The sequence below is a fragment of the Anabrus simplex genome, chromosome 1 (assembly GCF_040414725.1).
Source record: "Anabrus simplex isolate iqAnaSimp1 chromosome 1, ASM4041472v1, whole genome shotgun sequence".
NCBI classification, from domain to species: domain Eukaryota; kingdom Metazoa; phylum Arthropoda; class Insecta; order Orthoptera; family Tettigoniidae; genus Anabrus; species Anabrus simplex.
The window spans coordinates 1,036,804,402-1,036,831,622 of NC_090265.1; the positions used below are offsets into that span (position 1 = coordinate 1,036,804,402).

General features: G+C 39.1%; 1 protein-coding gene across 1 annotated transcript in view; it reads left to right on the plus strand.

The window, feature by feature from the left end:
- The first annotated feature begins 1,271 nt into the window (after positions 1–1,271).
- LOC136857928 (tRNA wybutosine-synthesizing protein 4) overlaps positions 1,272–27,221 on the plus strand; it is a 157,023-nt gene continuing 131,073 nt past the window's right edge. Inside the window, exons 1-2 of the mRNA XM_067137025.2 lie at positions 1,272–1,396; positions 20,668–20,871. Of these exons, the coding sequence (XP_066993126.2) occupies positions 1,376–1,396; positions 20,668–20,871 (225 nt within the window). The 5' untranslated portion in view covers positions 1,272–1,375. The remainder of the gene's footprint in view (positions 1,397–20,667; positions 20,872–27,221) is intronic.

Sequence of the window (27,221 nt, forward strand, 5' to 3'; positions counted from 1 at the left end):
ATCAAATACAGTAGAGACAATACACGACACTTACGGATTTCGCCTTGCTAAAATGGGAGACAATTCGACGGTGGCGCTCCTAGTGACTTGACCTGAACAAATCGCGCTAAATTCAAATATCAATGGAAATGTATATACGGAAATGGATAAATAAATTACGTCTAGAAAGACAGTGGTATTGAGATATTAACTTCGAAGTTGCTAAAGCAATTCTGGATAAATTAATGAAGAATTATTTAAAAGGTTATTATTCAAAGACTGAAATTAGACATATAAACAAGGTGTGAAATGGACTGCTGTGAAATGGCTTGATCTTTCATTTATGCATTACTTTTTTAGCTTTAGCATACCTGCCTGAAATCTTACGGTTGGATTTGTCTTTTTTCCTCATTTAAAAACAATGTATCATCACATTAAGACATTTGTCAATAAAAATATCGGCACATTCCTTACACATATGATGCAATGAATTAACATTTAATAGCTGGACAATTTTCCTCTTAACATGAAGCCTACTAACAGAAAGAAAATCTATAAAATCCCGGCTTTAATCTGAGAAGAGGGATAAAAGAAAGAAAAGTTTGAAAATGTTGTCGATAGTGATGCTTTGAGGAATATTTACGTACAATTAGAGTAAAAATGTAACATACCCTTGGCTGTATAGTCGAGGAGTTTTAAAGTCGTTGGCCTGGAAATGATCTGAACAGATCTTATAATTCTTATACAAGCGTAACGTCCCTTCTTTCTTGTACACTTTATCCAAATCGCTTCTGTGACATTTCAAAACCCGCAGATCACACCTACAACACATCGGTATTGAAGGTTAACTGCTGCACTATACAATAAAATATGCGTATTACATTTTAAGCCAGTTAAAATATGGGTCGAGCAAGTCAGAAGATTATGAAGTACTATAAAAATCTCTGTCACTGGAAGAATATATATGCAAACACAATATTACTTACATGTTCTTGTCACGAGGGAACCTGAAGAACGACTGCGCATTTTTCTCTACTTCGTAATTACTGCAAACACAGCACATACCTTTCCCCTCATGTTGAGAGGAGATACCAAGAAATGACACACGCTACTATTTAATTATATCAACTCACTGAAAACGCATAAATAACACCAAAAACTTCACACAAAAATACACGTGCTCTTATGACAGAATCAGTACCGTTCAGGTCTATCCGCTAGAGTGCGCTCTAGTAGCTGTCCCTCGATATCTCGCTCAGTGTCGTGTATTGTCTCTACTGTATTTGCTTCAATTTAGAAGTAAGGCCGTGCGGATTTGAAGAGAAGAAGAAGAATACAAATCGTGCACCGCTGTGGTTGTTGTAATGCTCGTTCTCTTGACTTTAAATATTTCAGGATGATAAAGACGGAAATTTTGGTGTGTAAATTTAATAATATTTAATAATCTTGTATCATAATTGCATGTCAGAGTGGAAATCAGTAGCGTAGCCGGGATCGACCGATAGTGGGGTTATAGTTACAATCTATGAGTATCGTATAAGGACACTGGTCACTGATACAAGTAAATTATGTTGATATTCAGATTGCAGTGCCGGTATAATTTACTACAGAATCTTACATTAAAATACAGAATATGATCAAGATGAACAGTTTTTCAGTGAATCTGATGTTCAGATTACAATTTAAAATCCAGCTTTCGAGGCTTCTTAGAAAATAGAATCAAGAGATCTGTTGGTTTACAATATATGTCTCTGTGAATATTCAAAAGAGCCTACCCATTGAGTTGACATTCATTTGTGTATTGTCAGTTTCTGTTTATTTTCTTTAGAAAAATTCCACCAGGGGGTGAGGGGGTTCTAACCCCCCAGTAAACCTTCCTTTGGCTACGCCCATGGTGTTAATATATAATAGTCACAAACTTGAATGGATATTTCTCCGAAGATTTGAGGATAGAATAAAACATGCTTGTCTCTAGCCAGACTTATGTATAATATATTGCAATGTGTCAGAGGATGCTCCTGAATGCCATTCATTTTTAAGAATCAGTATTGATGGATCAGTTTGATTTCGTTCAACCCAAACAGTGGATTATTAGTCGTGGTTCTTGTCCAGATATGTATGTAAAGATGTAACTGGAAATCAACAAAAAGTAAAATAAATTTTACAAATAAAGAAAACAATGGGATTTCAACCTTTTACCCCTGAGGATATAGACTGGTAGCTGCCTGGTTTGGACACTATTTGCTTTAAATGTTATTCATTGCATCGATGATCCCCATCTCGTTGGACTAGACAGAAGAGTGGTTGAATGGGTGGTTAAATCTCTAGAAAATAGAACTCAGAGAATTAGAGTAGCTGAAGCGTTTTCTGATCCTGTAATTATTAAGAGAGGGGTTCCACCGGGCAGTGTTATTGGACCTTTTTTTTTTTCCTTATATATAAAAGATATTCGAGTTAAGTTAAAGGACTGGAATAACATACGGCTCTTTGTGGATGATGTTACACTATATGGAGTAGTAAATAAGTTCCAGGATTGTGAGCTACTAAAAGAATACCTCGATAATGGTGTGATGATGTGCGGGATGAAAGGTCAGTCCATTCTTTCACCAGGGGTAAAAATTCTCTCAGTTTTAATTGTTGAGTTGATGGTTGATAGTACCTTATGAGAAATTGTTAAGACTCGCAATCCTGTTTTTAACCCACGAGGGATCGCGTACCAAGTGTAACGCCAGGAGTCACGATCGTTTCGACCGGAAATCAATAAAACACCAAACACTTACTTAATATGTTATTTATTGTTACAATAATATGACACTATTTAAACACAGAAAAACACTTTGTAACATTATAATTATAATAATGAGATTGTCTTTTGCTGATGAAATTGAAAATAAAATTTCAATTTCTGTTTATGGAAAATACTTTTAAAATGGTGTTTAATTTCATTTAACACAAATGTAGACAATGTTCCTTCTCCCTCTCCTCAACAATGAATGATAGCAGTGCACTTTCCGCATTATAAATAAGTCTACGCCATGAGTCGTGTATAGTTGAATGGAACGGAGACAGGTAACGCGAGGAGTCGCACGCAAACGAAATGACCGGATAGCCAGCTCGTCACTCACTGAAGGAGTGAAGAGGGATAACAGTTGTGTGACCAAAGTGTGGACGAGTCCATTGAAAGGTACTGAGGGGTAGGAAGTATAATAAACAGTTTTTCAGAAGGATTGATCAAAATAAACAGAAATGGTTGAAAAGACCAAACGCGACCCCTCATGGGTTAAAGAACAAAACTAAATAGGCCTATGACATTTTCAACTATCTGGGTATACTTGACCTGAGAAGCCGTTTACAATTCTCTGATCTATGTTACCTCCATAAAATAATCAATGGCTACACCAAATGTAATACTCCTCCAGCGTACTTCCCTATACACGTTCCTCCCTGCCCAACACGTAACCGGCGCACTCATCATGTGTCCCGTCTGCGCCTAACATTACAACAACACTCTATCTTCCACTGTCTCTCTACTCTTGGTAACTCACTACCCAATGAAAATGAAAACCTACAACCTGTTTTCCAGTCAGTGACCGGGTCAGGGATGTAATGAATGAATCATATATAGGCTGTTATTACGATGGGGTCGCCACTCCCAAAGTCATATATTAATGAATGATAGATGCTACGAAATGAGAATGGAGAGTGTTGCTGGAATGAAAGATGACAGGGAAAACCGGAGTGCCCGGAGAAAAACCTGTCCTGCCTCCGCTTTGTCCAGCACAAATCTCACATGGAATGACCGGGATTTGAACCACGGTATCCAGCGGTGAGAGGCCGACGCGCTGCCGTCTGAGCCACGGAGGCTTTCACTACCCAATATTGACATATTTACATCTTGCAAGTGATAAATATCATTGTGGTTCCGTATTAAAGATTACTTCATTTATTATATTGCTAATTCATTTATTAATTAACCACCTGTTCAATACTTTACAGTCTTATACAATATTAGGATTTGATCCTTTTTACATTATAAAATATGAGTCATATTTCGGCTTTCATAGAAGGCATCTTCAGTCATTGTGCCTGATTTCACCTTGAGGAGGTACAATGACTGAAGATGCCATCTATAAAAGGCGAAACATCTCTCATATTTTATAATATAAAAAGGATCAAATCGTAATTGTATAAGACTGTAAAGTATTGAATAGGTGGTTAGTTAATAAATTAATTAGCAATATAATAAATATATTCACACCTTTCGCATCCTTCAAACAAAAAATTAAAAGATCCTTTTGAAGTCCTCTTTAGGTTTCCATTTTCTTCTGTCCATCCGACCCTCGACCTTTCTTCTTCCAAATTTCTGTAACCAACACTTGCCAGTTATCGTTGCCATTGTTGTTACGTTGTTATTGTTAATAATTGATAATTTATTGTTGGTACTTAATATTGTTGTTTATATCTTTATTATCTTTTATACTTATTTAAGCTTACTGATACTGTAAAATGGCCTTCCATAGGCTGTATCTAATAATTAAATATATAAATAAATAAATAAATAAATAAATAAATAAATAAATCACTGTAAGTACCTAGGTGTTTATGTGCGTATTTTTAAATAAGGATGTAGAGGAGAGGGCGATGATCTCCACCTCATTGTGCTAGACAAGAGAGTGCGTGGTAAGACCCCAATTGGAGTATGGTTCCATTGTGTGGGACCCACATCAGCAATACTTGATACAAGAACTGGAAACAAACCAAAGGAAAGCAGTACGATTTGTTCTTGGTGATTAGAAGAGTATACACAGAAGTTAATTCTTAATATATTCATCAATTCATAAAATATTATTAATAATAATAGTAAAAAAAAATATATATAATTTGATAGAATTTGATTATGTGGTTACTGTTCTCAAACTTTGCAAATATTCGTTGTAGGCTATGACTTAACGATTCCAGATAACCGTGCTTTTTTCATGCATGTTTGCATGCTTTGGCCTTTTTAGGATAAAATTAATGCATTATGCATATTTTAAAGACTTTTGGATTTAATAGGGAATATTTGAATGTTTAATATTGCATAATATGACTTTTCTTTCTGACTTTGGCACATATATAATGTTAACTTGCATGATAGTGCCTTTTATGAATGTTGGTTTGGAGAATTCAGGACCATTTTTCCTCGTTATACATATGTCTATTATTGAGAGACTGAGATGATGTATTCCTGGCATCCTATGTGACAGCCAAAGTTAGTACATACGGTAGAGGTCCTATAATACAATTAACCAAGCACTTTCTTATCTGTTGCTTGAGTAAACATTGATGCAAGCCAGAAGGCTCTACGTTGATCTCTGTCATTCTTAGGAATAAGGTGTCCCAGTAATAGGCCTACATTGCTGTAAATTGAGTCATAAATTGTGCATTACTCACCGACGGAAGTGATCCGTTGAAATCCTTATTTTGAATTAGTCAAGCTTATAAAAGACGTATTATGGTGAAAATGCAAAAGACGTGCAAGTCGACCTCACTTTGTCCCAAATGTCTTTATTTAAGTAGTATGCACCTGTCACTTCTTGTGACGTAGAAAGATAATTTTTTGTGCCTAAGAATGTGCTGACAGATAAATGGATGAGCTTAAATCATGACAATTTGGAGAAATTACAGTAGTTGTACAAGTTTCAAAAGGAACTGAAATTTGATAGTGCATATTTTTCAGTTTATTGTGCATGTTTTGCCATATGATAGTGCTTGAATGCATGCATATTTTGAAATTTGATAGTGTATGGAAATCCGGGCTCTAGTAATGACAGTTAAAAGTCCAAAATCATCCACTGACCAGAATTCAAAAAGTGATGATGAAGAATGAATGGATGAATGTGAATATATAAAACAATCAGTGGATCCGCACCACAATGTCCCACATTCCCAGAAACAAGCGTAAAGCAATAGTATTACTGACCAAGGACTGCTTCTAAAGCACAGTCTGAATTGGTGATGTCTTGTTGTCTAAATGGGTCCAAAATCCAGATCATCGGCCCCTCATAATGGTACTTATCACTAGTAAAGAAGAACCATGGTATTTGTCATGTTGCGGTACTAATCAAAAGTAGCGTAGACTTGCAATATTCCACAAATTATGGTACTACTCACAGGTAATGTAATACTATCCCATGGTGTTCCTTACATAGTGGGTGCTAATCATAGGCAACGCAAACCCACAGTATCTCTTATATAGTGGTACTAATCACAGGCAATACCCAGACCTGTGGTGTTTCTCACATAATGGTACTAATTACAGGCAACGTAAGCCCGTGGTGTTACGCATGTAGTGGTACTAATCACGGGTACTGTAAAATCCATCCTGATTCACACACTGTTTCTACTAATTGCAAACCTATTGTGCACCCATCATAGTGGTACTACTCGCAAGTAAAGGTGACCCATGATGTTCCCTGTGTGATGGTACTAATTACAAGTAGTGTCTCATGGTCCTAATTTGATCATCACTTGGTTGTCCCTTTTAGTTGCCTCTTACGGCAGGCAGGGGGGTTGTGTGTTTGGTTTGCGAGAGCTATTTTATTTCACTGAAGTCTGCCAGCAAGCTGGTTAGGACCCTCCTATCCGCCACCTGGGACGCGCCATGTGGGAGTATCACCTCTCCCCCCTTGCTACGCCAGTGTAGTAGGTTTGTGGCTTTCAAGAACAAACCATGTCCTTCTCTTCTTAATCAGTGGTATCTTCTTCAGGCATAAACTGTTAATAAATGGGCAAAGCTTCAGTATGTACTGCGGAATAATAGAACCATTAGTCACTGGTTGCAGCGCAGACATCTAGGCACGATTTCAATGACGTTTGTTTCTTTCTTGCAGATAACGTGATCGCGTAATTCACAAGGCTGCCAACTTTTGAACCTAGGAACTAGTGGTTCATTGTTAAACAGCTAATAATAATAATAATAATAATAATAATAATAATAATAATAATAATATTGGCTTTACGTTCCACTAATTACTACTTTACATTTTGTGATTGTGAAGGGGTCAAACATTCATGGAAGATTCAGAGGACTTGTATAATCAAGAGATAGAAACTTACAACTTATTGAAAGAGTCTAAATTTGTTTTGGAACATCTTGTGTTAGAAGATGAAGTCAGAATAGTTTGAAAGCCATTAGCCTGATGAAAGGCTTCAGGAACAGATGGAAATGTTGCTGAATTATAGCAAGCAACAGAAGAAACATTGGTTAAAATTTTTTAACTGTAATAATTATGTCAACAGATTTGGAAAATTTTAACTTGGCCCACAGATTGGAAATGATCCATTTTCTTTCCCATACCAAAAAAAGAAAAAGAAAGGAGTACTGTTGATCTGCTCCAGTTATCTCACAATAGCTAATCACATGCCAGGAAGATGGTGCTGAAAATCATACAACGAAGATTAGAACCATATATGGAGCATGAAATGTCTGCTACTCAAGTTGGTTTTAGAAGAGGTGGAGGAACCAGAGACATCATTAGTGACGTACATTTAACGATGGAAACAGCAAAGGAATACCAGAAAGAGCTGTGCGTGTGCTTTATAGTTTACAGGAAGGCCTTTGATAGTGTAAGTCATGAGGAGATGTGGAATGTACTAGACAGATGGGCATACCTCAACGAGCTAGAAAGAGGACTATAGAGTGGCTATTCGACCGCCATATTTGAATCTTCTTGAACGCTGCGTCCGCCATACTATTGGCGATCAAAACAAGTGGGCGTGGCGATCGAGCTACAACTCGTTGGTGATTGAGAACACAAAGTGCACGAAAAATAATCATCACATTTTCTTCATTGCGAAGGTACTCAAAGGAGCATAATGTATTCTGCAAGTGCATACATTATTACTTATTAAACAAAGAAGAGAAATCAACGAATTTCCAGTATGGTTCCATAATTACAAAAGGAATCAGATTAGGCCTACACTGTCATTAAGCATTACAACACATGGTGAATGAAAATAATAGAACAGAAATCACTGAAGGTACGAAATACATACACTCTAAATGTACATTAGCTGCAATAAAACTTATTTTTGCTAGTGGCTTCACGTCGTACCAACACAGATAGGTCTTATGGCGACGATGGAATAGGAAAGGCCTTACAGCACATGGAGAATGAAAATAGAACAGAAACCACTGAAAGTACGAAATACACACACTCTAAATGTACATTAGCTGCAATAAACATTTTTTTTTTTTTGCTAGTGGCTTTACGTTGCACCGACACAGGTAGGTTTTATGGCGACGATGGGATAGAAAAGGTCTAGGAATTGGAAGGAAGCGGCCGTGGCCTTAAATAAGGTACAGCCCCAGCATTTGCCTGGTGTGCACATGGAAAACCATCTTCTGGGCTGCTGACAGTGGGATTCGAATCATAGCCGCGCGCCCCGCAATAAACCTATTACCGGTATTAAATGTACATTAGGCCAGTCCAATGATTTAGAAAGAGGACACCTCTTTATACCTCGTGCCTATAACAGACTCGTAAATGTATTTTTATTTTTTATTTTACAAAATATGGAATGTACTTTCTTCTTCGCAAGTAAAACTGCTGTTTCATGATCATTTTAAAGTTCTCCAGAAAAATAGTTTTATATTTAAATCTCTTAAACGGACATAGGCCTATCTTTTAAAACATTATAAATTGCCTGGTCATGGTTTAGGTGGTTTATTATAAAGGCAACCTTCTGTCGCTCATACATTCAAAGTTGTGAAATGTGCGGCATGTTAGGACTCGGGCAAAAGGGAAATGTTCAATAAATTTCCAAGTTTTTTGAAAACATTGGACAAATGGCTAGGTATACTATTGATAAGGAAGCTGCCACTTGGGCGATCTAACACCTTCGCTCACGTGCATCTCTGAAGATCCTGATGGAATAAGGTGGCAGTAGCATGGGCATATGACATGCTGAAAGCAACAAATACCGATTCTTCCAGCGAGTTGTTTCACTTTGTCGACCAGCAACAGTTTATTTCTCCCTGAAACTTTTTAAAATTTTGGAGGAATCATTCTCACTCACACCAACACTAGACACACACACTTTCACATCCGTGTCACAATTTGAATGTGGTCAGTAGCAGAAATGGGTACTCTTGCCGTGCTTACCCAAGTCCTACACATGCTGTCTATTATACCACCAACCTTACAAGCGATGATGTTGAACTGATGGACAAGACAAATGCCTATCGGATAAATATCAAACCTGATCTGGGGTTAGATTCTCAGTGTATCTCAGATATTGGCCTATAGTACATACTGTAAATACGTCTGAGGTACCATGGCATGTACCATGTTAAATCAACCTAAAACCATTTTGAGCCATGAGCCAGAATTCCTTCATCTATAGTTCTTTTTGGACCAAGCTCGATAGCTGCAGTCGCTTAAGTGCGGCCAGTATCCAGTATTCGGGAGATAGTAGGTTCGAACCCCACTGTCGGCAGCCCTGAAAATGGTTTTCCGTGATTTCCCATTTTCACACCAGGCAAATGCTGGGGCTGTACCTTAATTAAGGCCACGGCCGCTTCCTTCCCACTCCTAGCCTTTTCCTGTCCCATCGTCGCCATAAGACCTATCTGTGTCGGTGTGATGTAAAGCAACTAGCCAAAAAAAAAAAAAAAATTCTTTTTGGTACATTTATTTCAATGCAATACAGATCATGATGAACCAATCCTACTGGTGTGCTAGCTGTGGAGACCTTAATTTCAATCAATCATCATTAATTTGCATTTAGAGCAGTTGCTATGTGGAGTGAGGGCATATGATTCTGCTGATGGCGACTCATCTGTTGGATGGGGATGTCAGGCTTGCTCAGACCCCTTGATAGGAGTAAGGTAAGTGCCACCACCGGGTTTCATCCTCTCCCTACCTTCGTCATACGCAGATGCAAAAGTCGCCCATGAGCATAAGCTAGAAAGTCCTGCCTGCTTCTGGCCTCTCCAGACCACATAACATCATGTAATGGATTAGAATGATTTCCGATTTCATTCCTAGTGAAAGCATGGTGCCTTTATAATAATCTGCTAATACATTATGACTGTTTCCTTCCTACTACTTACCCTAGTTAACTCTGCAAATACCAAACCACTTAAGCAGAAGTCATCAGACTGATGGCCATAATTGTAACATAATATTTATAATTTCATACTTTACAGCTTTGTACTGGTACTGTTTATTGTAGGGACATGCTGCTCATTTTGAGCAGTGCCTGTTGGCTCAGTTTTGACATAAGTTTTTCACTCACCTTTGCAGCTGCCATTCAAAACTTGAGCCAGTAACATACAAGATTTTCAATGAAACTGTAGCTTGATGATCTTAAAATCATGAGATTTAGAGTCTTGTAAAATTTTTACATTTTCTGTGTTGATCAATATGCTTTTTTAATGTAATGTATTAATGAGAAAGTAAGTCAGTCAGCTTGTGTTCTTATAACTGACACATCTGTCTGTATGTATGTATAATTATTAATAAAGAGATGCAGTTTTATTTGGTACACCTATCTAGTACTTCAACAAGATACTGCTAGTTTTACATAGAGAATGTCACGGAGACAGTCAATGTCCAAGCAAAAAGTACTTTTCAGAAAGAGGAAGATATTTGCTTGCTTCATATACAGATATTCATATTGCAAAATATTCCAAGACAGGTGTTAGTTGGACCGTGAACTTATTTCAAAATAAAATGTGAACTATGACAGTAATATAATGACTGGAATCTACCGAACAAAGGTTATCAACTTTAATCCTGATTCTGACACCGTGAAACAGTTGACAACCTACCCCCACGCACAGGCTCATCAGTATTTTAAGGACCTAAAACAAATGGGCGTGGTGATGGATTAAGGACACAGGGTGCAAGAAAAATGAACAGTATACAATTTTCTTCATTAGAAAATCACTAAAGTCTCTAATATATTTTCAGAAAGCAGTAACAATACGAAATTGCTTATTACATAAAGAAAAAAAATCATAATATACTCATCAAAAATGTTAAGTTTAACGTGTTTCCTGAGGTACTGATAGCCTCGTGAGGAATAAAAATGTAGCGTCAAAGCAAATCATCTTATCTCCTCAGTATAATTCTGACCACAAACCTTGATCTGAAGTTCTAGAAGTTCCTTCAGTACACTTGTAAAACATTTGTCTAAAATTTCAGAGCCAGATTCACACAGTCTTTTAATAAGTCCTAAAATTAGCTGCTGGTAATTAATTATTTTACTCCTCTTTCTATTAATGTTCTGTTGAAGACATTTAATTTTTTTCTTTAAATTGGCATTTTCTTCCATTGCATTGTCATACATTCTTTTCATTTTGCATGGACTAGGGACACAGTATGCATGATCATTTCTTATGATCTTCAGTTCAGCGCTTCCTGAAAAGAGGAAAAAAAATATAAAGGTGAAACAAACTAACACACACAATCCACTATTACCGGTAGCATTACTATTGACAAATAAGGACTAGATCTTTGTATAAGGAAAAAAATTGCCAGTTTACTGGATGTAGCGGCATTCCGAGAGACTACATCTCTGATGACTTGAGACATGCTAAAGGAAAGCTATACAGTATTCAGACTTTACAAAAGCATTTGATAGTATTAACAGACAACAATATGTTAAAACCATGATGATAGGAAAGGACCCCATATTGGTAATTACTAAAATAGTTAGCCTACCGTATTTACTCAAGTATTAGACACCTTCGCGTATTACCCCCCCCCCTTGGCTTTTCGAGATGAAAAAAATGAAAAAATAAAACTTACATACAATGTAATTCATCAAGGAACGATTCCGCTTTGAAACAGCTACAAGCCTTATGCAGCTCTGATGACATCACAGAAATTTGTGAATAGTTTCGTCCGTACGACTCGCGCAATGAAAACGCGTCGAAGTCATACAGTACATGTGTGTTTTGTAGTTAAGAAATGTCTGCCCCCATAGCGTAGGCCTACTGCAGCTCTGATGATGCCGCACAAATAGGTGAACAGTTTCGTGTCTGACCCGCGCATTGCAAGCACGCATCGGTCATGTATATATGTCTGTGTTTTGCAGTTACGAATGTCCGCCAGCGTAATGGTTAGCACAATTAGCTGCGTTCTCAGGAGCCTGAGTTTGATTCCTCGTGCCATATCGCCAGAGATTTACGAATGGCAGGAAGGTTGATTTGCAGTAAAACTGGTACATGCAACTCCCTTCCACTGGGAGCCTGTCTAAAAAAGAGCTGCACCACCTCGGTATGAAGAAACAAATTTACTTTATTTAAGAAATATTCACGGTTGTTGCTAGGCCTATTAATATAGGCAGGCGAGATCATTAACAAAGTGATCTTTTAATATCTCTTAACTCGGACCAATATAGGGTTTTTTGGGAGAGAAGTAGGTTTAAAACATACATACATACATTATCATTATAGTCTGTTATGCCTTTCAGCGTTCAGTCTGCAAGCCTCTATGAATTTACTAAATGTCGCCACAATCCTCGATTTGCAACTAGTGTTGTGGCCTCATTTAGTTCTATACCTCTTATCTTTAAATCGTTAGAAACTGAGTCTAACCATCGTCGTCTTGGTCTACCTCTACTTCTCTTACCCTCCATAGCAGAGTCCATTATTTTCCTAGGTAACCTATCCTCCTCCATTCGCCTCACATGACCCCACCACCGAAGCCGGTTTATGCGTACAGCTTCATCTATCGAGTTCATTCCTAAATTAGCCTTTATCTCCTCATTCTGAGTACCCTCCTGCCATTGTTCCCACCTGTTTGTACCAGCAATCATTCTTGCTACTTTCATATCTGTTACTTCTAATTTATGAATAAGATATCCTGAGTCCACCCAGCTTTCGCTCTCGTACAGCAAAGTTGGTCTGAAAACAGACCGATGTAAAGATAGTTTCGTCTGGGAGCTGACTTCCTTCTTACAGAATACTGTTGATTGCAACTGCGAGCTCACTGCATTAGCTTTACGACACCTTGATTCAATCTCACTTACCCTATTACCATCCTGGGAGAACACACAACCTAACTACTTGAAATTATCGACCTGTTCTAGCTTTGTATCACCAATCTGGCATTCAATTCTGTTGAATTTCTTACCTACTGACATCAATTTATTCTTCGAGAGGCTAATTTTCATACCGTACTCATTGCACCTATTTTCAAGTTCCATGATATTAGACTGCAGGCTTTCGGCACAATCTGCCATTAAGACCAAGTCGTCAGCATAGGCCAGACTACTTGCTACATTTCCACCTAACCGAATCCCTGCCTGCCATTTTATACCTTTCAGCAGATGATCCATGTAAACTACGAACAGCAAAGGTGAAAGATTACAGCCTTGTTTAACCCCTGTAAGTATCTTGAACCAAGAACTCATTCTACCATCGATTCTCACTGAAGCCCAATTGTCAACATAAATGCCTTTGATTGATTTTAATAATCTACCTTTAATTCCATAGTCCCCCAGTATGGTGAACATCTTTTCCCTCGGTAATCTGTCATATGCTTTCTCTAGATCTATGAAACATAAACACAACTGCCTATTCCTCTCGTAGCATTTTTCAGTTACCTGGCGCATACTGAAAATCTGATCCTGACAGCCTCTCTGTGGTCTGAAACCACACTGGTTTTCATCCAACTTCCTCTCAACGACTGATCGCACCCTCCCTTCCAAGATGCCAGTGAATACTTTGCCTGGTATACTAATCAATGAGATACCTTGATAGTTGTTGCAATCCTTCCTGTTCCCTTGCTTATAGATAGGTGCAATTACTGCTTTTGTCCAATCTGAAGGTACCTTACCAACACTCCATGCTAATTTTACTACTCTATGAAGCCATCTCATCCCTGCCTTACCACTATACTTCACCATTTCAGGTCTAATTTCATCTCTTCCTGTTGCCTTATGACAATGGAGTTTATTTACCATCCTTTCCACTTCCTCAAGCATAATTTTCCTCCTCACCATGAACTTGGCTGTTCGCAACACCACCAGGATGATTTCCTTTGACATTGAGAAGATGTTCAAAATATTCTCTCCACCTCTCCAGTGATTCTCTGGGATCTATTATGAGTTCACCTGAATTACTCAAAACACTGTTCATTTCCTTTTTCCCTCCCTTCCTAAGATTCTTTATTACTGTCCAGAAAGGTTTCCCTGCTGCTTGACCAAGCCTTTCCAGGTTGTTACCAAAATCTTCCCATGACTTATTTTTGGATTCAACAACTATTTGTTTCGCTCTGTTCCTTTCATGTACGTACAAATCCCTGTCTGCCTCTGCCCTTGTTTGGAGCCATTTCTGATAAGCCTTCTTTTTACGTTTCCAAGCTGCTCTCACTTCATCATTCCACCATGATGTTCGCCTTTTCCCATCTTTACACACAGTTGTTCCTAGGCATTCCCTTGCTGTTTCTACTACAGCATCCCTGTATGCCACCCATTCACTTTGTATATCCTGAACCTGCTTACTGTCTACTGTTTGAAACTTCTCACTAATCATATCCATGTACTTCTGTCTAATTTTCTCGTCCTGGAGATTTTCTACCCTTATTCGTTTGCAGACAGATTTCACTTTCTCTACCCTAGGCCTAGAGATACTTAGTTCACTATAGATCAGATAGTGGTCTGTATCATCGAAAAATCCCTGGAAAACTCGTACATTCCTTACAGATTTCCTAAATTCGAAGTCGGTTAAGATATAGTCTATTATGGATCTGGTACCCCTAGCCTCCCATGTGTAGCGGTGAATAGCCTTATGCTTGAAGAATGTATTCATAACAGCTAAACCCATACTAGCACAGAAGTCCAGCAAACGCTTCCCATTCCCATTAGCTTCCATATCTTCCCCACATTTACCAATCACCCTTTCATATCCTTCAGTTCTATTCCCAACTCTCGCATTGAAATCACCCATTAGCACTATTCTGTCCTTGCTGTTGACCCTGACTATGATGTCACTCAATGCTTCATAAAACTTGTCAACTTCATCCTCATCTGCACCCTCACATGGTGAATACACTGACACAATTCTAGTCCTAATTTCTCCAACTGACAAATCTACCCACATCATTCGCTCATTTACGTGCCTGACAGAAACTATGTTGCTTGTAATGGTATTCCTGATAAAGAGCCCTACCCCAGACTCTGCCCTTCCCTTTCTAACACCCGTCAACTACACTTTATAATCTCCTATCTCTTCCTCGTTATCTCCTCTTACCCGAATATCACTTACTCCTAGCACATCCAGATGCATCCTCTTTGCTTACTCAGCCAGTTCTACTTTCTTTCTTCCATAAGCCCCATTAATATTGATAGCTCCCCATCGAATTCTATTTCGTTCGCCAAGTTGTTTCCAAGAAGTCCCTCGCCTGTCAAATTGGAGTGGGACTCCATTACTCCCATAGGTGCGAGGCTTGCTTAAAATGTTCTGAGCTCGGTAAATTCATGAAGCAGGATGCTACCCTACTTGCACATAGTCCAAGTGAGGATCTCTCCTCTAACGGGTTATGGACCACCGGAATTGTATAGTCCTAGCCGCCTGAGCACAAGGAGGGCCATGACTCAGAATATGTTCGAGATGCCCACTCCCATTCCATAGCAACTGGTATCCCGACTCTCAGGACCACTTACTAGGCCACTCAGCCGTTGCCCATGGTTCACGAACTAGGACGTGACTACAGTAACCCACAAACATGAACCATAATTTTTTAAAAAAAATCACAAATTGTTTTACTCGCCAACATACATAACAAATAATAATATTAATTTTTTTAATGTCCCCATTTACTTTCTTTATTTTTGGAGAAGCCAAACAAAACATACTAGGGTAAGCATTAATGAAAAATGGGAGACAATGAACGTGCGAGATTAAACATTATGATAATAAAACGCATTACTGCCACACCTGTAGATATCCATAAAAGTGGCAAACTTCCATATTATTTATTTCTATTCTTTCAGTCTTGGAACGTTTGGCACCATTCGGGCAATACCATACCTAACCTAAACAATGTGGTCTCTGTTATCTCATTTACAGCTGTTTAGGTAAATCCTGATGTGATAAATATAGAGAAATAGGCATGAAATATACTTAAAAAATAAGGGTATGACTTTCAAAAGCTGCAGTTATCAAAACAATGCTTCCAGTCACTATGTATTACGTTCTCAAATACAACTTGTAACATACGCTAGTTATCAGCTGATGCTTTTGCACGCTTTCAACATGGCTTTTTTCAGAAGGAGTGGCTTCTGCTACAAATACACCAGCTGGGAATATCAGAACCGTTTGGGAATAGCTTCACACAGTTTGGACTCTACAGTTGGGAACGAAACTATTTTTAAAAGGTTCAAAAAGACAGGACCTCAAATGCTCTCGGTCTTGATTGCAGTTGCAGTGCATGGCTGACGAGGTAGTAGTGAAGATGACGTCACTTGGAATGACGACACGCCGGTAGCAGGGAAGTTAGCTGCACAAGAGAATTAAAATGATAGCAGTTACCGTATCACTGATCTCACTGATCTCTATACATGGATGGCTGGAATTGCTAGGCGGGCAATAATTCCATTGTGGAGATTTATCTCCCGTATGCAGTTATCAGACTGTGCCTCTTATAATGGGCTTCTGATAAGTTCACCTGCATACACCCCAGCGTCAGTGGGTAGGGTCTGACACATCCCGCTCTGATGAGTCTAGTGTCAGACCTAAGACAAAACGCTGGTTAATAGAGCAAATGCCTGAAAAGCCTTATATCTGATCTGTTTTTGACACGCTCTATTGGTGAAAAATATCTAATTCCCTCCATAGGGACTTAGAATTTTCCATACGGAATTGCTAGGCGGGCAATAATTCCATTGTGGAGATTTATCTCCCGTATGCAGTTATCAGAATGTGCCTTTTATAATGGGCTTCTGATAAGTTCACCTGCATACAACACAACACATTGACAGCCCAGCGCTCAAGCAGAGCACATCACGGAGAACCAAGCACTAGCCGAGTTAGCACCCTGCACTAGCCAGCTCGCCTTCCGTCAAGATTCACAAGCTCCCGTACTGGTTGATAGCCAACCACAGGGCAGAACTGAAGCTCCAACCATACAGCGAGCCAGCACCCCGTCGGAAGCCAGCTTGCTGCCGCCAAGAGTCCAGCCGAGCTTCCCCTGACAGCAGCCATCTTGAAATTTTCAGTGCGGTCCGATCGACTGATATAGTCAGCCAGGACCTACTGCAGTCGCTGCCAGACACCCAGCCACAGCAGACCCAGGCAGAACCCAACACTGCCTGCCCTGTCAGTCATACCAGCCAGCCTGCCAAACCTGAGTGGGCCCACGAGCAATTGTCTAGTGCTCAGTGTGGTCATTAGTTCGTACCTTGTCTTGGCGCGATCCAATTAAAAACTAAACCTGGTACGACTAGTGTCCACTGAGTACACCAAGTAAAGATGCAGGTCCTCACTTTGAGTTTGACCGTTTCCAGTGCTTCACAGCACCCCTGAACCAACCAAGCACCTAACCATGAACCCATACCCACCAGATTTTGACTACTGTCAAGCCTTTACTGACCTAGCAAACTCACTATCCAATAGTACTGAACCCCGCTCACCTTCATCCCAGGCAAGTATGGATAATCCTCGTGGATCGAGTAGCCGGGACCCATACAAATCCCCTCACCCTACTGAACCAACAGAAGAAGAAGAGAACACCTATGAAAATCCATACCATTACCAAAAATATGACTCCCCCTTCCCAATTTCTCCTAAGTGCAAATCAATCATCCTTCCACTATCATACCCAGGACCAGTACCTATCATGCGCCGTTTAGTCATAGAAGCCCTAAAACCACTCATTCCCCGCTATATCGCCATAATAGAGGAAACCCACAACAACCTACTAATAATAACCCCACTCAAGAATATATTTCTCAACACCATCCTAAACAGCCTCACGAACCCAGAAATGCCCACCCCAATAATCATCAATCCACTAAACAGCACCACGAACCAACCACCATCTACCGAGTCAGCATCTACCAAAACCAACACCCTACCAACATCCAAGACCACCGAAACCCAAACCAATCCACCACCACCACCCACCGAGTCAACAGAAGCACAAACCAACCCACTTCCCCCCCCCCCACCGCCACCACCACTTCCACCACCACCTGCCAAGTCCACCTTCGCACAAACCAACCAGCCACCAGCTAACACAGACTCTTACGCACAGACAGACAGCAGGCGTAAAAAACCTGCCTCTAAACCACGCACTCACAAAACACTCTCAGCAACACCAGCCCACACACTCCCACGCCCCTCCTTAATCACACAGTGCTTTAATTGCCTTCAATTAAATCACACAGCAGCTTCATGCTCTGCAGATACCCGCTGCGATAGGTGTGGTACCAAGGGACCAGGCGAGGTGCGCCAACTGCCATGGCAGCCACGCGGCCTCATTTCCTGGTTGCCCTTTCATTAAACAGGCAATTAGGGCACACTACAGACAATCCAGCCACCTACACCCAAACCCAACTCCACCACCACTCTTCAATCTCCCAGTTTCATCACCAACACCATTGAACCCACGACCCGTCACTACTGCAACCACCACAGACACAAGTACACTCCTACACTTGCTATTACTGAACCTACTCTCTAACCAGATAAACCACCCAATTGCCAACTTCCATACGTGCCCCACCCTGACCCCCAACCAAGCATAAACCCCCACCAAGTCCAAGAAGAACATCAAGTCCTCACTTCCTATTAAATAACCAACAGCCTTCTAGTCTTGTAAAATCCACACCAATAGAACAAAAACGCAACCACCTGCTAAAACCTCAACCACCTACCACAAACCCACAAGTTAATATTAATATCCAAACTACAGAAGCACTGGAAACAACTGGACGCCGAGGTGAGACACACACAAAACTGCCAATTATGATGCTAATTTAGTTTCAAAATTCATAGTGCTGCTAACAGCTCGCACACGCAATAAATTAATTTGCGTTAATAACAACGACAGGGCCTTCTGGCGCGTACACTGACAAATTCACAGTGAAGCAACATTGGGCGTGGCTAGTACCCGGATGGGTGACTGCCGAGTCAGCTACCTGTCATTGAAACTAACATATTAGGAACTATCATAACAGCCATGGCACAAAACCTTCAGTTGAATCGCCAAATTAACATCAATAACAGACTTACACCTACGAATGCCAACAACACAACACTTCTATTATTATTATTATTATTATTATTATTATCATTATTAACAACCAACACCATATTTCTATTATTCTTAAACTTATTTTTCCAAACAGCCCAGGTGAGGATCGCTAAAGCGAAACCGGTACTGGGAACACAATTAAATCACTGCTCAATTTGGTTCACCTGCATACACCCCAGCGTCAGTGGGTAGAGTCTGACACATCCCACTCTGATGAGTCTAGTGTCAGACCTAACATGAAACGCTGGTTAATAGAGCAAACGCCTGAAAAGCCTTATATCTGATCTGTTTAAGAATGTAAAGTGCGTAGTTGCATCAAATGTGGTATCTTCTTGTTAATAAATGTAGACTTTTTCACATGTTCATCATTATCAATAATAATAATAATAATAATAATAATAATAATAATAATAATAGTAGTTTTAAAGGTATGCATAATAAAATATAATGGAATGTGAAACTTAAAGAATGTAGTTGGAGATGTGGGAAGGTGGAATGCCATTGATGCCACTGACATATATGTGGCACTACAGACCACCAGATGGCATCTAGCTTTTTACATACTCTACAAGGAACAGAAGCACTGAAGCAGTCTAGTCTTCAGTTTACTTCATTTGAAAATGATCCTGAATTTAACATCAGACTAGTGCAGTTAGTGGAAGAGCAAAATGATCATTACAATTGCTCATGGAGTAATTATTCAAGTAAATGGATACAGGAGTAACTTCAAAAAGTGTGGGAGAGGCATTGTATGAAGAAGGTTACTATACAGCTATTCAGTAGAACTGTGTGTATAGAGTATAGTATAGTATGCATTTTAATATTTACTTATTTTATATAACAATCTATACAATTTCATTAATATTTAGCAAATGCCATGTTAAAATTACCTGTGCATAAGTTTGTAGAGTAGGTTTTGAAAACTAATCTCATTGTTACTGCACTTGCAGTTCTTTTAAGTTTTGAAATTTCTGCAGTTGATCCACACACAGAAAATTAAGTGCCTGCAGTAGGGGGTATATCATAATATGTATAAAGTTTAGGTGTACATACAGTAAAATGATTAATTAATGCAAATTCAATGATGATCACTTTTAGCATATTTTTAAGGTTAGCTGCAGTCTCAAGGTAGGATTGAATGTGCAATGATGTAGTCTTTTCTAAGCCGTGCACACTGTTAGAATCATAATATCCTCTTCTGAAGGGAACATACTGTAACATTTACTGTAGTTACAAAACGCTTTCTTAAGCAAGTACATGTATTTTGGTGGCTGTCAGCTGTCTGACATGGCAACATACGAACATGTGTGTGGCAACGGGTTCTGCTATGCAGATGGTGTACTTTCTGAGCTATAAAACATATGCATGCAACTTGCACATAACAAGTAATTGTGTGGCCTGCCTAAAGTTAATGATATATGTGTTAATGTTTCAGATTCAAGGAACTAATGACTTCAGTACGATATCTAAGTGTTCTATGGTGCAAAATGGATATTTTAAAGATGATTACATCTTTCACTTTGTTCCACATCAAAGTCGCCGTGCACCTCTGATTAATATTGGTTACTATGTTCGTGCAAAAGTCATTGACTTCACGTTACGAACGTTCCTCCAGATGACACAAGGAAGAGCAGTTCAGGTAAGCTATAACGTATGAACAGGAACTTGGTTTGTAGAAACTAAATGGTTAGAATGCAACATTATTTCATTTCATCTTCTTTTCGAACTATGATGCATCCTAGAAGCGCCATAATTCCGTAAATACAGGAAAAACTAATCTACATAACCTTTTTCATTTTAAGATATACTTTCTGGGGGTAGTTCTGAAATACAGGTTCTTAGTCAGGATGGGACTTTCTGAGTAAGAAAGAGACTGTGGCCAAAACATTACCTGCAGACAACTGCGTTTTAGCTTTCACCGGTGGCTTCTCACCATGCCTTCATTACTCCATACTGGCCTTCTTTGATGTGGGAACGTAATGGTGGACCCTGGTCTCATCACAAGTGATGATTCGTCTCTAAAAGATCTCACCTTCCTCCTCATGCCTTGTCAGAAGCTTGTGAGAAATTACAAGCCGTGCATCCTTCTGCTTTTCATTCAGTAGCCTCGGGACCCAACGAGCTGACACCTTTTGTAATCCGAGGTTCTTCTGGATGATTGTCAGAACACTCCCATGGCTGATCTGAAGCACAGTTGTTCGCGTATCAACTTCAATAAGCTCTCAAACAGCTGCAGTGTTCTGCACTGTGATGCTGTTTTGAGGGAGGCGTGAGCGTGTTATGTTTTCAACTCTGTCATGTCCGTCCTTGAACTCAGTACACCAGTACTTCACCTGGGCCCATGACGGTTCTGTCCTCAAACTGTGCATGTGACCGGCGACGAATTTCAACATCTTTAATGTTTTCTCGGATGAGAAACTTGATGCGTAGCGCAACACGCGGGTGTACCTCTCTCTCACTTATCATGAGAGTGACTGAATACAGCATGGACGAAACATCCCAAGCTATGACATCCCTCCCCTTTTAAAGTTAAAAACTTCATGATTGTTCCGTATTGAATAGAGAAATAAGAAGATGTACAATATTATAGGGAAGGATCCACCTTTCAATACTCCGTAGTAAAAAGTAGTTACAACCTGTTTATTGGGACCGGTTTCAACACATTTCAAGTGTCATCATCAGCCAATTAGCGAAGATCTTAAAACAACTAATATATTGAACACAGGCAAAATATTAACATTGTATCATATTGTAGCAATTCAGTTAATGTCATAGGCCCAGGTGAAGTACTGGTGTACTGAGTTCAAGGACGGACATGACAGAGTTGAAAACATAACACGCTCACGCCTCCCTCAAAACAGCATCACAGTGCAGAACACTGCAGCTGTTTGAGAGCTTATTGAAGTTGATACGCGAACAACTGTGCTTCAGATCAGCCATGGGAGTGTTCTGACAATCATCCAGAAGAACCTCGGATTACAAAAGGTGTCAGCTCGTTGGGTCCCGAGGCTACTGAATGAAAAGCAGAAGGATGCACGGCTTGTAATTTCTCACAAGCTTCTGACAAGGCATGACTGTGATTATTGTGTTTTGAACATTAACTGAATTGCTACAATATGATACAATGTTAATATTTTGCCTGTGTTCAATATATTAGTTGTTTTAAGATCTTCGCTAATTGGCTGATGATGACACTTGAAATGTGTTGAAACCGGTCCCAATAAACAGGTTGTAACTACTTTTTACTACGGAGTATTGAAAGGTGGATCCTTCCCTATAATATTGTACATCTTCTTATCCCTCCCCTTGTTACATGCCCTTAGGCCTCAAGCCACACACTTACCAAATTGGCGCCAAAATCAAAAAAGGCTTGTTTTATTTGATTTGCCTACATATTATCATTTCTGTGTAGAACTGCAAGCAAAGATGGCGATACACTAGTGTTCTATGACTAGTCAATATTCCATTTCTTTGGTGTGTTCAGTTGCCACAGTGTGTGTATTTTGGCATAGCCTACTAGATAACCAAAGGTGTTCATGCACTGTGAGTCAGGAAGGGAACATTGTAGTTGCCTGCAAGGGTTGCAGTGCTGTTCTGCTATCTTCGAACTTTCCACATGTGAGTACACGGAAAATGCTCACATAAAAATATATTCATGTGTTAAACATACAATACTTGTTCAAGAATAAATGCAAAAACTATTTTCCATAAATTTATAAGACATGTATTTCATCAGATTCCCAAAAATCCTGATCACTCAAAAATAAAAGTTGCAGTACTGTACTTGCTCTGTGGCAATGGAATTCTCATAATTTCAGTATTTTACAGCAGAGTGGTTTTTCCGTAGTTACTTCCCTGTATCACAGTCTTTGATATTTTCTGAGCGTAACTGTTAAGAATAGGGTGGAAGATCTTGAAAAGTATCAGATTAGTTAACTGAGCCTGATCACAGTTGAGGCATTTAAATGTTTGGATAAACTTTGATGCTGCAAATGACAAAGAATGTTTCCATGAGATTCTTCTAACCTACATATATTATTGTGCGCTTCGTAAATACACTGCTGGAAAAAAAAAAAAAAAAACTCCCTCTTAGTTTTTCAATTTACTCAAGATTTATTGTTGAAACCGTGCATATTGAGTACATGAAATGATTACATTTACAGATCAATAGCCCAAGCGGTACTGAGGTACCAGGTGTCGATCCATGCTGAAACACCCATATTAGTACGTGGTGTATGGGACCAGTCATTGGCAGCAAGCAGAGGAGCAAGGACATGTTTGTTTGGTTCAGACAAGTGTAACGTTATTTTAATTTTGACAAATTTGGTACCAGCTGAAACTGAAGAACTTGACGGTTAAAAATGCGTTGCATGGTCGGACGAGATTGAAAGGATAATAATAATAGTAATGCTACTTGTTTACGTCCCACTAACTACTTTTACAGTTTTCGGAGACGCCAAGGTGCCGGAGTTGCCAGATTGAAAGGAGAAATTCTGATTTATATGAAAGGTCTCAGAACTATAGCAGTATAAATAAGGAGAAAAGAGAAATTTCAAGAACAGAGCAGAAAGTATTTTAAATTTTAGCATATAAGTAACTTAATAGATTTTATTCATTTTATGAATTGGAAATCATTGTATTTTTAAAGTGTTTACTAATTGACATAGTAAGTGTAAGTGAACAGTTTAGACACAATATTTTAATTTCTTTTTTAGGTGTAAATTAGGACTTAGAAGTTTCAAGAGCAGAGCAGATTTTAAATTTTAGTATATAGTGACTAACTTAATAGGTTTTATTCATTTTATGGTTTGAAAATTATTCTATTTTTTAAGTTTTTACTAAGTGACCTGGTGAGTGTAAGTGAACAGTTTAGACACAAAGAAATATTTTAATGATTTCAAGACTTATGTATGAATTTTTTTTGTCTGTATTGTACAAATGTATCAAGTCCAAAGATTTAATTTGATGTTTTGGCACCGCTGAAGAAGAGAGTAGTAGCTCTGGAAACATGTACGGTAGGCCTAGATAATTATAATAAAATGTAAAGCATTGACAAGGCGGAAAAGTGTTTCATAGAAATTGAATGGGAAGCTAGTATACAGCATTACAATATTTGTGATCACTCCATATCCAGGATGTTCATCTACAATTGATGCAAGCGTAATAGACTAGTACTGTATAACTTGGAAACAATATTCTTTAACCCAAGGGTAAACAATGCAAAAATTGAGCTTGAACAACAACAAAAACTACTACTACTACTACTACTACTACTACTACTACTACTACTACTACTACTACTACTACTACTACTACTACTACTACTACTACTACTACTACTACTACTACTACTACTACTACTACTACTACTACTACTACTACTACTACTACTACTACTACTACTACTACTACTACTACTACTACTACTACTACTACTACTACTACTACTACTACTACTACTACTACTACTACTACTACTACTACTACTACTACTACTACTACTACTACTACTACTACTACTACTACTACTACTGATTTGTGCCTATGAAGTTATTTTCACATATTAGTATTATTATTTACATAGTTTTGTACAAACTTTATTTGGTATGGCCGTGATCGTATTATTTGTGAGGATATGTCATGAAACATCTGCTGTTTATTTATTAATATTAGTTTATTTAATGTAAGAACACAATTAATATTACCGGTCAGTGGCGGCGCGTGACTTTCGTCACTGGGGGTTCAACAGAAGAAAAATAATTGCATACCCCTCCACCTCTCCCGTTGTGGGCCGTAATCTCCCAAAATAAGATGATAGAAGTTTTGAAAATGTGATCGAATACGAGAGAAGCAGACAATACATGCCAATATTTACCACATGCAAAATTAGAAATGTTTCACAATCGTCTTACCCTATGTAGACAGCTTATACAAAAAATCCATCCTGCGCTCCTTGAGGGATGCAAATTTATCTATAACTGCTTCGTTGAAGTCCACAGAGTCTCGAACCAAGTCCTTTTCAATTGACAGCATAGCAAGAGCATTAAGTCTATCCTCGGTCATTGTGCTGCGCAAGAAAGTCTTTATTCTTTTCAGGGTTGAGAAGCACCTTTCTGCTTCAGATGTCGTCATGGGAATAGTAATAACTATATTTAAAAGTTTTATGCTTTCACCAAAGACACTCTGCAACTTATTTTCTAAAAGAAACTGCAACAAAGTTGTAGCCCCAGAAACAGTTTGAAAATCATTTCTCATGTATAATATTTCAAGTTCGGTTCTCAGTTTCGGTTTGTTGAGAAATGGGTAGGCCTCACACGCTTTGTACAGAAGTGAGTGGGGAAACTGCTTCTCAAAGCTGCCGAAATTTTCAGCTTGAAACAAGTTTGCTGCAAGAAGGTGGTTTGTGAATCGAAACCGTTCCTTTGCTTGAAGAATGACTGTGTCACAAACTTCTTTTGCCGCAACTCGTTTCGAGGTACGCAGCGGCCCTCGTGATACCTTCACTGGCGGGGGCAGTATATCATGTTCGTCAGCGATGTGGTCAATTTTATTTTCCCGAACCATTTTTATAGCAGCCTCGAAACCTGAAAGTGCGCCTTTGACTTCCAACGGATCTGAATTTCGCTTTTGTAGTTGACTGTGTAAAATGTCCACATGAGGCATTATCTGATGGAAAACAGCCAACCAGAACTGAAATAACGGGTGCTCCAATTTTAAACGCAAACCTCTTGCTTGCGATATGGTGTTAGGCTGCCGAGAGGTAGTTTCCAGTTGATCCAGGCATTCGATGAAGGCATCTCTGTTCTCGTAAACTACTTCAACGGTCCTTGATTTAAAATTCCACCTTGTGTTTGAAGCATGAGGTACTCTTCTACCAACTACTTTGGTCAATACACCTGATCGCTGCGGGGAGTTATTAAAGAAGCTGGGGATTTCACTTAAATCTGCAAAAAATATACGGACATCCGTATTCTGGCTTGTCGCTTGTGCCATGACTAAGTTCAAAGAATGGGCATAACAGTGAACATAATGTGCATGCTTAAAATCTTCCCTGATGAGAGCTTGCACTCCTGAATGGCGACCACTCATTACATTCGCCCTATCGTAACTTTGTGAAATTAACTTATCTGGGCTATCAACAACATCGCTCAAAGAAGATTTTAAACACTCTGCTATTGTCTTAGCATCATGACTAGCGGGTGAGAGGAAACCCCAAAATCTTTCAACTGGCTTACCGTTGGGAAGAACGTAGCGCAGTACAATAACTAATTGTGCTGTAGTTGATATATCGGGGGTCTCGTCTGCGATTACCGAAATGAAGGGCGCAGTTGTGATTTCTTTCTTTATTTTCTCGCGACAGATTTCAAACATGCACGAAAGCAGTTCATTCTGAATGTCTTTCGAGGTGCCTTTGAAAACAGTAGCTTTGGACAGATGGTCCTTTAATGCAACGTCAATTTCAGAACTAAAATTAACGAGGCCTCGGAATATGCCAGGATTCGACGATTCACTTGTTTCGTCATGCCCGCGCAATGCCAACTCAAACGCGCCACAGAACTTTACACAGTCGATAATTTTTGACAGCACATAACGATTTTTCCTTACTTGATCGTTGTGTCTTTCGACAGACTGCCTGTAAGCACAATCAAGTTGCTGCCGGATATCGTGTTTTCCCAGAAGATCGAATTCTAACTGGGCAAGCATATGAGATTTACAACTTTCGTGTTTCTTTATTTTTTGTGACAAATGTTCTAAATCTACCACTCCGACTTTGGTCCAAGTCCCTTCGCTTTCAACACTCACGAAGCATAAATACGGAAAACAAAACAACCTGTTAGTAACTTCGCACCCACAGATCCACTCGGTTCTTTTGTATATATCCATTCTGAATTTACGCACGATTTCTTTACTTTTACTTTTAGTCTGCCTCGTTATAACAAGATCAGGCATCGGGTGCCCGGCATTCTTAATCTCAAGTTTTCGCTCAAG